The 12701-nt window shown below is 32.0% G+C and overlaps 1 protein-coding gene across 5 annotated transcripts in view; it reads right to left on the bottom strand.

The window, feature by feature from the left end:
* The window catches only part of LOC128190130 (uncharacterized), a 30487-nt gene extending 23777 nt beyond the window's left edge, over positions 1-6710 (bottom strand). For 4 of the 5 annotated variants that reach the window (XR_008244325.1, XM_052862046.1, XM_052862044.1 and 1 more), the window contains exon 1: positions 6572-6710. Coding sequence is in view for 3 of the 5 variants with exons in the window: in XM_052862046.1 (XP_052718006.1) it covers positions 6572-6623 (52 nt within the window). In the remaining 2 variants the exon portion in view is untranslated. Of the gene's footprint in view, positions 1-4764; positions 4879-6571 lie in introns of all 5 variants that reach the window. The other variant, XM_052862047.1, reaches the window with a different exon arrangement.
* Between the last annotated feature and the right edge of the window lie 5991 nt (positions 6711-12701).

Raw genomic sequence — 12701 nt, 5'->3', positions numbered from 1 at the left:
AAGCATTGTTGATAAACATTAAATTTGTTATAACTTAATTGTTTTACAAAGGTTGTCCAAACAACTGGTAAGATATTTTTTAGATAAATTTGTTTGTAATATATATCAGACTTCAAAATATACTTTGTGTAACCAGATGACCCACTGCAAATATCATTTATAAAAATATTATAAAAAGCTTACTTCCATTAAACATGGCAATAACTGTATGATGAGATTGAAGAGTGATTGTTTGAACGATTATATGTTTTTCTTAAATGTTAATTCGAATGTATTGAGCAGCAAGCATTAAATAAATTTTGCTACTAAGCTAAAGTTTACAGATAGCTATCTTTTTGGCAAAAAAATCAGTTATTGTTGCTTTGTTTTTCCGAAATTCCCATTTAAAATCAAGGAGTGATCAAGAAATTTAAATTTTCTGACAACAATTGACAGATGAGAGAATCGGCATAATGTTTACATTTCTACCGGATATTCTCATTGCTATAGACGCATTTAAAGGCTGACGGCATGTCTTACCTTAAAAGTAAAGATAATCCGTTGTATTGGTTTATTTCTATGATATCACTCTGTTGATCATAAATAAAGAGAACAAAAGGAACATATACATGCTGCAATATGTATGTTATCCCTGACATTTTTAAATCTTTGAAAGATTTATACTTGTATTAGAAAACCCATCTGTGGTTCAGCATTGTCCTGACTTGCAATATAGGGTCTTTGTAAATAATGAAGACATTCCTAAACATTCCAGAGTCGACATATCTTAATATAACTGAAATGTTTCTTCAAACTTTTCTTGCGCTTCATTACTTTTGTAAGTTCATCAACATTTCTTTTATGTTCAAATCAAAATGTTAAACACTTTGTAATTGCTTAATATCCACCGTAAGCTAGATTAATCTTTTCAAAGTTTTCTGCCATAATTTCATTTTGGAGGGAACTTTATTGGGGCATAGACAAATCGAAAGGAAACTCGTAACATACACAAATTTTGTACAACAGTAACTAAAATTGTTTATTTACATCGTTTATTATTAAACAAAAAACTCATAACTAAATTGGATAAAGAAAACATTTCTATGCAAAAGTTGATAAAAATTCAGAGTAAATTATCATGATCGAGGCAAATAACATAAACCTCTCGGAACCTCTTTCACAAGTTTCAGATTTGTCGTCTGATTTATTGACATTTGGCGGGAGTGATTCCTCACAAACCCCGTGCATCTAAAACTGACATAGGAGTGATTGATAGCAATGTTGATCTAACTGAAGTTAAATTGTGAACTAAGTTTGATTTTGTAACACACGTTATAATATTTTGATAACACCTATTCGCAAGAGGTAAGCAATTTGATTTTTGATTAATTTTTCAAAAATCAAAATTTATAATTTTAATGCAAACTTTAAAAATGCTTGATTTATAAAAAGCTCAGAAAATTCCTTTGTCCCTCAAATGTCAAAGAGAAGCAAAAAGGTTTGTGATTGGGCACATTTATCTCACTTTTGAAATAAATGAAATCAAAATATGCACTTTGACATTGATCAGAACAGAGACATGTTGAAAGGTAAACTTGTTCATTGAAATCAGTACCCCTGTCTGAACCTCATCATTTCCTGAAAGATATTTCCCGCACTGATGGCGAAAGGGAAATACGAATCAGGGGCCCGTTTTTTTTTTTAAAAAGGCGTAAATCTGGGCCTAAGTTAGTCCGACTAACAAAGTTACGCCAATATTTAGTCGGGTCTAAGTTGCATTTCTGAAAGAGGCGTAAGTTAGGGTTTAAATGTCTAAAAACTTAGACATCTCCGCTGAGTACTAAGGATGCGCATATCGTATTTTGTTTTTCTTTGAGGCTATGATTATATGTGGTGGATCAATTTCCAATTCATAATACATGTAGAACCCGAAAGTACGCATGTTATACTTTACAACTGAATGTGTATAGTTCAAGCTGTTCATGACATTTTATATTAATAAAAGTAGAACAAATGCCTATACACTTTATTTTCAGATGCTGGGATAAGGCTTTATTCGATTTTATCAATTCACTGTATCATTTATAGAAAATAATATGACCCTGAGTATAACAGCAACCAACTGAAATCGAAAATATCTACTGTATAAATAATATTACATGAACCTTGTCCATCCTCTGTTCCAATGTTGAAAGAATGTAGACAATGACATGGAAACTAATCTTGATTTTCTGCGATTCAAATAATAATAGTTTTGAAAGGTATTAATAGTCAACAATTAACAAGACAGGAATTATCAACATTTGAGGCTGGGGTCTCCCCAACTCCCTTTCCTGATTTTGGTTTAATCTATCGATTTTTTTATTTGTTTTTTTTTCGGGGGGTGGGGGGTTGAAAGTTATATACACCATAACCAGGGAATAATACGCCCTGTTTAATTTTCAATCATTTCACCCTCGTTGTCAGCGGGTGAATTTATGTTTGATTTTTAATATCTAATGTTAAGTAACTTAAGTAACAGCTGTGACTGGGCGAAGTCACGACAGAGTGAAACTGTTTGCAAGTGTAGAAGGACGGAAATATAACCCTGTATACAGTATCTTTATTAAAATAAAAGCAGTTATCTAAGTACACCCTTCCTATTTAAAGAAATTTTATAAATAAAAGGTTTTTTACAAGTTTAATGGAACAGGCATCTAAAAAATCCCCTATCCCCTTCCGGAAAAGACATTTTGCATCTATGCGCTTTTAACAAGTGTATGTGTAGAAGGACGGAAATTATACGGGACCAAAATATCCCTGTATACAGTATCTTGATTAAAATAAAGATATAAAAGCAGTTATCTAAGAACACCCTTCCTATTTAAAGAAATTTTATAAATAAAAGGTTTTTACAAGTTTAATGGAACAGGCATCTAAAAAATCCCCTATCCCCTTCCGGAAAAGACATTTTGCATCTTTGCGCTTTTAACAAGTGCATGTGAGTTTTACTGTTTTCCCTATCTGCTTTGGGTTATTGGGGTGTGGGTGTATACAATTTTTTATATAATAAGTATGACAAATGCAAACTAGTTAAATTTGTAAATAATGCACACTGTTGTAAAACTGCTAAAACAACGCTTTTGTATTGCAAGTCGACAACTTCGAAATAAAAAACAAATTCCCTGATATACGTACATCTTAAATATGATGAAACAAAACTATCATAAATTCAAGTAGTTAAAGATCGGTTCAATTAAATGAGTACAAATGAACAATGCATATGAATATGCACGAAGATCATTGATAGTACATGTGCCCCATACCTTTTTTAAAAGAAATAGGATCGATGTTAAATATGAACGCAATTTATCACTTCATCCTAGAATTAATAAGATTAATGAATTTGATTTCCAAAAATTCAAGGTGTGCATGAGAAATTTTATAACATTCGATAACCTTGACAAACGCTTGTCAACAGATATAAAATTGATGCATACTCTGCACGCTTCTAAAACATTTTTTAAAGTAATATTTTAACAAACAAAAATTGATTGTATCTAAATGCGAGTTCATAAACATTCCAAAATACATGTAGCTTTCATACAGTTTTGTAAAGATACTGGGAGTAAAAAAATGAAAATGAGAATGCAAACGTGTTGTAAAGTTTTCAGTAATACATGTATAGGTAAAGAACAAACAACCACACACAAGGACAAATTACAAATGTAAACGTTTTGAGTTGCTCTTATTCATAATTTTGAAATCAGTTTCGTTTCACAGGTTCAAATTTGATTAGAAAAATTAAATTCTAGTTCATGTTTACTGGGTATTGATTAAAAAAATCAATAATCTATTCGTACTTATATTCATCTATCTTGTTGGGGAATACATGTTTTATTTAGAAATAAAGCATCTATTCAATTATTGTGTTTATATCATTTATCGTGGTATACCCATTCTTCACACTTAAGGTAAATTTCATTACAAGTAGTAATGTATATTACATAAGTTTAATAAGGTGAGCCCAATATTTATCAAATTGATTTAATATTAATTTATTTAGAAATAGAAACACTTATCAAACAATAGGTATTTTTTAAGTTAAATGTACATGTACAAATATTTAAATAAATGTGAATGTGTTCTTTAATAACACATAAAACAAACCAAAAAATAAAGTTCTCTGTACATTTTGCCTGAGAGAGAAAACTCTCGCTTTTGTGCACAGACTAAGGACTTAAGCCTACCCATTAGCAGGCATAGATTCAAACCCAAATTTAGTCCGGACTAAGTTTCCGCCTTTTTGTGAAACGCAACTAAGTCTGGTTTTGAGGTTTATTCCCTGATTTAGTCCGGACTAAGCTTACGCCTGGACGTAGGCCTTTTTGAGAAACGGGGCCCAGATGTTTAACATTTTTATGTTTGGTCATAAAAAACAAAACAATATTTCCGCAAAAGCATAACAAAAAACTTAAATTTATAATCTGACCCCTGTCTCTGTTAAATTTAAACATTCCATAATGATCAGCAAACATTACAGTATAGTAACTATTTTCTCTCTGAAAAGTTCTGAGAATAAAAGCTACTACACCATCCACCGTTATTTAAAATATCCATTCCAGGAGAATAAGTAAGAAACACTTTAATACTTGGACTTCTTAATAATGTTCAGAAGTATTAGTCAGCCAATTAGATCATCTTGTAAATAATACAGACGTTATTGAAAAATCGTTGAAACTATTTTGGAGAAGTCTTAAAAAAATAAGCGATGTACACCATAAAAAACTGTAATGTAACACTTACATCCAAGTTCCAGAAAAGGAGACCAAACAAAAAATATTTCTGCAGCTAAAACATCACTTAAACGTTTAGTCTAAGTTGTGGAAAACACGCCAAAGTAAGTAATGGGGATCTTGCCTGTAAAAAAGTGAATGAAAATGGACATGTTGTAGCAGTGAGGTTAAACTGCAGTTCAAACAAAACTCACAGTTTGTCGTGGTCCTTTTCACCCTTTCTTCCTAATATTGAATAGCTGGTGAACAGAAGAGAGACGCATGGCTTTGCTTGCAGTGCTATGTTACCAGTTCATTATACCAGATTTGTCAAAGGAGCAAAAATTGGCCTTATACACCAAAAGAATAGAAATAAGTGTAATCACACTAAATAGAAGAAGAATATGACTCTGTGGGGATATGTAGAATGTCAAGGTGAGACGGAGGATGGAATCGATATGATGACGGATACCCGTCACGGATAGCGTAAATACGCAAAATATCTAAGTGTGGTTGAAATTTGTGAAAAGACGCATAGAGTCAGCAAGTGTGAAAATGTGACCAAACAAGATGATATACAGAAACAAGATAAAATTGGAAGAGAGAATTTATAAATGTCCAGAAGATCAAGGAATAGCCACTAACATCCACATTCATGACAGAAACTTATACATTAACAAATTCGTAAGTTTTGAATGGACAAGTTAACAAAACGATTCCTTGCATGGAGTGAAGCCAATCAAAGAAAAAATGAAAAAAACCTCAAGTGGACCAGCGTATTTGGAAGGCAAAAGTTGGTCTCAACACCAATACGACAGATTCGAGCCTGTTGCGACCCACTGCCACTGGGTATTAAGAAACTGCGAGTAAAATCCAAAACATTGAAGAGGTTTCAGTGAACATAGTTAAACACTACAAAAATAACCACTCTGAGTGCTATCATTCTGCAGGATATAAAAAAGACAACAATTACAAACCATCAAGACTGGCCCTTGTACAGAAATTCACAGAAAAGTTACTACTTGATGTTATTTTAAGTTCCAACCTCTACAAATATCCAGAGGTTTATGTTGTAGCGAAGGACACATACTATGTGGAAAGTTTTAATAATACTATGAACTTGTTTTATGATAAAAGAATAGCATTTGGTAACCAAGCCTACAGTACAAGATTTTTCTGGCTGTCTGTCTCTGGAATGAACCAAATGCACCACACAGTAAAAGGGGCGAAAGGGTTTATAAGGCTCAAACATATATTAAATGTTGAGAGTGGGTATGGAGACAAATGGCTGTTCTATATTACAAGTGTACCCCGAGCTCCATATATTAGAACTGTGTATTAAACAATTAACTAGCTTTAACAGTGTTTTTCCTTTACAATAGTATGAATAATCAACAATCACTGCAGTGGAATCTTATCAGTTTCGTCTGCCACGAAGGAACATGTGTAGGATGCAAGCTAATGCTGATAACACGTTCTAAAATTTACACTGCTTCTGAGTAAGCTCTTTCCCTGACTTGCCATATCTGCTGTAGCGGTGTAAAACTTTCTAGGTCACTGATGGCCTTTAAATTGGATAAACATATTTGCCCTTAAACAATTCAAATCTCTCTCTTTCTTTCTCTCTCTCTCTCTCCCTCTCTCTCTCTCTCTCTCTCTCTCTCTCTCTCTCTTTCTCTCTCTCTCTCTCTCTCTCTCTCTCTCTCTCTCTCAGAGGGGGTTGGTATTCAGATTTTTAAAACAAGAGGACATACAATCGCCGAAATAAAGTCTTGTCAAATTCAGAGTAAAATAAAAACAAAACAAAACAACAAAAAATCAATAAAAGATATACTTACCCAAAGTAATCAAGACGAACAATAGGAAAATTAGTATCACTCTTGTTAACATTGTTACATTCCTTGGAGAAATACTGTTGCCCTTACTTCCCGGAAATGACGTTGATGATGCATGTTAATATAAAAAACATACCCTATATTACGGAAGTAAATTTTATTACGATGTATGAGGGAGCAAACGAAATCGTTTTTTCATCTGTTTTTTTACTATTACCTTTCATGTAGCAAGAAATCATTATTTCGAGCCCCATCATCTTCTATGGATCACTTACAAGATAAACTAATCAGTCAACACTTCATATCTGGAGTCTGTAACCACCCTTACTTTACGTTACTGATGCATGTAAATCCTAGCCTATTATATACAACAGAAGTAAATTTTTTTTAAATATTATTTGATAGTTTTAAGTTGTAAGAAAAAACAAACTAAATCGTTTGTGTCATCTCTTTTTCACTTTGACCTTTCATGTTGCATTGAAGGGGCATAAAATAATGAGAAACTAACAAGAAAGCATTCGCTCAAACTAAATCCTCTTATATTGACAATTTTAAAGATGAACGAATCAGTCAACACCTTAGATCTGGAGTCTGTACCACCTTTATATGAACATACGTATAGCAATTTTGTTGTAGCACATATCATTTTAAATCACCGGTCTAGGGTATTGTAAATTGTAAATTAAACTATATTTTATTTTTTTATGTTTTATTTCAATGTTGCAATGTTGTAATTCTTTATTCTTTCCTTCTTAACAAGTTTATTCTAACGACGAGTGAAAAGAATACGATATTTCTATCACTTATAATATTTATTCGTTTGATGAGATCTACTTATTCAACTGATCTGAACAAACACTATTTATAGAACGGATATTTCCAAAATAAATTAACAAGATGTAAAGTTGTGTCTGTTGAATTGTAAGCAAACAAAATACCACTTTTAAACTATAAAAAATTAAACGCACAACCTTCAAAAATAAATAATACACATTATTTAATTCACAAAATAGAAAATTTAGCGTCTTCTCCTGATTCGTCTGGTCGGGATCACAACGATCAACATTACGGTGAGGCTGGCTGTCCAAATCCCACGAATAATTATATCGAACACATAGAACCATACACTTTCAAGATACCATTGCAGTTTAAATTTGTTAATGATGAGTTTTAAATTAAACAAGTTCATGAATGGTCTTCCATCAGAATAAGCATCGTGAAGCAAAATATGAAAAGTGCATCAACTTCTTCTGCGTATTCAAAGCTGCAGATATATCATTTAGGTACATTTACCTCACTAGTCATCCATAGTTATAGCAACATTTACAAAATTCGCGCTTACACACAATCATTTCTCGACATATCAACTATTTTCGTCCAAGATCGCGTCTGTTGCACGGGTATGTCCAGTTGCATATTCATACAAGCTTACTCACATTAAAGCCAGTTTATAACATCACAAGCCTTTTTTAATTCAGCCAGTTCAGGTTTCAACTCTTTATTTGTGTGTAATCCATTAAATAACTCAATTTGCATCAGCTGAAGTCGCATTCATTTTGGTTATTGCTGTTGTTTTGTATTCATTCACGCCGCTTCATTTACTTAATTACATTTTTGATCAATGACACCACATTTTATGATTTAAAAATGATTAGAAATGATAAGAAATGAATTTGAAAATTCTTCTACTGATCGACGTATCAGAGAAAAAACAGTGACAGGAAAACTTTTTCATCAATGTGCTACTCTTAAATGAGGGCACAAAATCTTACCAAAATCAGTAGCATCAAAACGTACGATTTTTTCAATGATTTATATAACATTTCCCCATGACAAATTAAAATATAGGCTTTTCGATATCATCAACAGTTGTTTCTTCAGTAAAAATGAAAGTCGCAAAAATGCTTACCTTGTCATTGGGATTTTAAAAAAATATATTTTATTTAAAACCATTCTGATTGACAAACAAGTACTCTGAAGTTGACATTAAAAATATGCTTCAGTTTCTGATAGACAACATCTATGTAGTTTTTGGAAATCAAGTCTTCCAACAATCTGTTGGAATTCCCATGGGTACTAATTGTTCCCCATTGTTAGCAGATCTATATTTGTATTTTTATGAAGCAGAATTTATTCGAAAACTTGAACGTGAAAAAAATAAAACACTCGTTGTGGCCTTCAACTCAACATTCAGGTATATCGACGACGTATTATTAATTAACAATTGTTATTTCCATACTTATGTCGACTCAATATATCCTAGTGAATTTGAAATAAAAGATACCACAGAGTCTGGGTCATCTGTTTCATATTTGGATATTTTACTGGACATGGACATTGATGTTAACCTAACAACAGTACTTTATGATAAACCCGCCGACTTCAATTTTTCTATAGTCAACTTTCCTTACTTATGTAGCAATATACCTCGATCACTTGTATATAGTATTTTTGTCTCTCAGTTGATTCGATACGCAAGGGCATGCTCTTCGTATTAACAGTTTCTAAGACGATGCAAGCTACTGACAAACAAGTTGATAAAACAGGACTATCAACAGTCTCGTTTGAAGTCATCTTTTTGTAAGTTCTATGGTCGATACAACGACCTTGTCAGCTAATACAAACTTCCACTGGTTCGCATGCTGACTGACGTATTTCATACTAATTGTTAGACCATAATAAATCACCTAATTATCTACGGACTTTTTACAATTTTTTCCCGATTACGACAAAGAGCACACGGCGGGTGTGGCCGGTCAGCAGAGGTTGCTCACTCATCCTAGGCACCTGATCCTACCTCTCTCTATTTGGAGGTCCGTGTTGCTCTGCTTTGAATTTGTATTTCGTTTTATGGATTTTTTTTTTAGATGGTTCACGGTTTGTTATTGTCATCTTTACATCCATCCAACGTCAAACAACTAAGCGCAAGCAAATGCTTAACTCTTTTGGAGCAGGCTCCTATATTTGGTTTTGTAACCAATCAACAGGTTTTGGTTTCAGTGGGAATATTTAAAATCAAAGTACTGAAGAACTGACGGGAGTTGATTTTGTCGATGTTTATTGTCGATGTCGGTATTTATAAATAAGTTTCCTTGAAAAACAATGCTTTAGCATACATTACATCGAATTTATCAATTATTTTCAAGAACTAAGTATGATGTGTGCTGAGGTCCAAACACTGTTCACTTTCGGTTTGTCTGAGTAACTGCATAGGAGAGTTGATTGAAATCAACTCCCGAAAATGGATAACCTCGTGCGTTCTGTGAATCAACGAAATTTCTTTCAATTTTAATCGGAAATCGATGTTTTTACAGATTAAGAATAGGAATTCGACTTATTTTTTTTTTTTACTTCAAACACTTATTATTTAAAAGTAAAAGGACATAACATGTCTAGTGGAATCATGAAAAAGGTACAAACCGCAACATATACCAAATTCTTATTTCAAGCAGTGAAAATGTCGCTAAAACCGTATTTTTCTGTCGTGTGTTCCGCAATTGTACCCAATTGTATAACAGAAACTTTACAGGAAAATATTTATGGAGGTTATATCATTCTCAAATACTTTTATATCTGCATATACTTGTAACACAAAATGATACATTTTAAAGGATATTGAATAATCAGTTTTTGTGTATTATTACTCGGATAAATTATTCAAGCTAAGGTGTGTATTCTTGTTGATATATGGTAATGTCTTCGGGTTTTTAACAAGAGAACTAGAGTTAAATTTTTTTTTTTAATTTGAAATAATATCATTAAATTGTTTATCAAGGCTACGGTTTTTTTTTTAATTCACACCGTTTAGATCCATACCTTCTTTGGAAAAATAATTCAATTCCTTCGCTAATAAATTAGAGGCGTGTCTTTATCTTCAGAAACAAATAGAGGTATACTTCGCGCTCTTACATTTGTACAAAGAGATTGTTGTTTTACATTTGTAAAACGAAGACAATGTCTTAAAAAAGAGGTGCATTTATTGCTATACAATATTGAACTAAAAATATTATTTCACTTTTAGAACACTTAATAACACAATACATTGTCAAGCAATTATCTGATGTATACAAGTTTATGACACATCACTTATCGCATAATGATCTGTCAACAGATAGGAACAATAATATTCAAAGTATTACCGAAGTTTATTGAACTAATGTTTTAATCTAGATAGCAGCCATGTGCAATCTTTTTCCCAAGGAAAAATATATCCAAGTCAAAGTAGTTACGCTGTTAGTATAGGATTGAAAACATCAAGGCACCAAATATTGAATTTAGCAAAATCTTGCAACAAAGCTGTAAGCTCCATAAAAATGATGATTTTGCAGTGTTTGCTAAAATATTGAAAAAAGAACACTTTAAGTTATAAACACTGTATATGTTTGACTTAGCTGAGAAACAATAGAAGTAAATTAGAGGAGGTTATCGTAATAAGGTTTCTTTATTTTTCATCTAATATCTGTACATTAAAAATATATGTCTTTACAACTAGTGTTTACTTTTGATCATTTGTAAACGGCTTGGAAACTTGAATTCTCAAACAATTAATTTCAGCATATGAACTAAACGTTCAAATGTGAGCGATAATTCAAAAAAGACATTTGGTTCTATGAAAAGGGTAACATTTAGGTAATTCTCAATTCAATTTCAGTATTCAAGAGAATTCAAAAGACCCATTACGCAGTCTTTAAAATATATTGAGAAGTTCGAGGGAATTAAACAACTGTGCATTTTTATGTATCTGTTAATTCATTATTCAATAATATTTAGATTTAGGTTATCGATATGTTAATCATAGATATTTCAGATCAAAATAAAACAACAATTTTAAAAAAAATATTTATGGTTAAATTTGTTTTATTTTGGTAAGTTCATGCGTAGTCGATATGATAAAAGCAAATAAAGAGAAAATTTGCTCAAGTATAATTTGTGTTTTAAAAAAGTATATTTTCTTCCATTGTTATCATCATATGATACGATAGGTTACCTGCCGGAGTATCTCCATTACTGAGGAACTGATAGATTCCTGAAATACAAAGAGATAGAATACGTTCATTGACAGTTTAATGTTGTTATTTAAGCATTATTTAAAGCTATATTGTGTTAGTAATACACAAAATGATAAATAGATAAAATATAAGTTTTGTTACTGACGGTCAACAGAATGTTTGGTTTTTATAGTTTATGGAATGCAATGCAAAGCTTTTTAGTTTATCAGTAACCTACAAGTAACAAACCTAATAACTTGCGAGAGAGAGAGAGAGAGAGAGAGAGAGAGAGAGAGAGAGAGAGAGAGAGAGAGAGAGAGAGAGAGAGAGCTGTTCGTTGATTTTACTATTACGATACAGACGGTTATTACCGTGGAATCATTTTATTTAGGGGGTCAATGTTCGTGGGAAACTAAAGTTTTCTTAGTCTGTGTGGACGTTATTTCGTTGTTAGGTAATCGAAATAATTTTAATAAATATTACATATATATATATATATATATATATATATATATATATATATATATATATATATATATATATATATATATATATATATATATATATATATATATATATATATATGATTGTATATAGGTTGGTGGGGATGTAAGTTCGTTAAAAGGGTTACCTATGAAAGCAATGAACATTGGTCCCTCGCGAACAATAATGATTCATCAGTTCTTAACGCCATTTCAGTCCGAGGAAAAAAACAAACGTTGATAGACTTTATAATTTGTTAAGTTTAAAATACCTTTTGGTTCTTATAAGGGTAATTGTTGACAGATCCCTATAGCATTACAACATAAGTAGTTTCCTGAAAGAAAACACTCAGATATTGTAACAACTGCTGTTCACAAATCGTTTTATGATCAGTTTATAATAGCCTACCTCTGGATTCTTGTAAGATCAGTTGTGGACAGAGATCGATGGATTGTTGTGATTATGTTGTAAGTCTTGGTCTAAACAGTTTTCAGCAGCATTGCAGCATGAATAGACGCCTGAAGCCCTCTCTTCACAGACCTTCACTTCTCTGTAACCCTTCACTGTTTCAAGTTGGTTACCAGGTGTCTAGAAAATACATTTAGAAAATGGTCCAGAGGTTTTCGTAGACTTACTTCATTGTAGTCTGATCCAATCCTTAC

This window comes from Crassostrea angulata, chromosome 6, assembly GCF_025612915.1.
Source record: "Crassostrea angulata isolate pt1a10 chromosome 6, ASM2561291v2, whole genome shotgun sequence".
NCBI lineage: Eukaryota > Metazoa > Mollusca > Bivalvia > Ostreida > Ostreidae > Magallana > Magallana angulata.
Note: the sequence above shows the minus strand (reverse complement) of the source record. Positions and strands in the feature narration are given on the sequence as shown.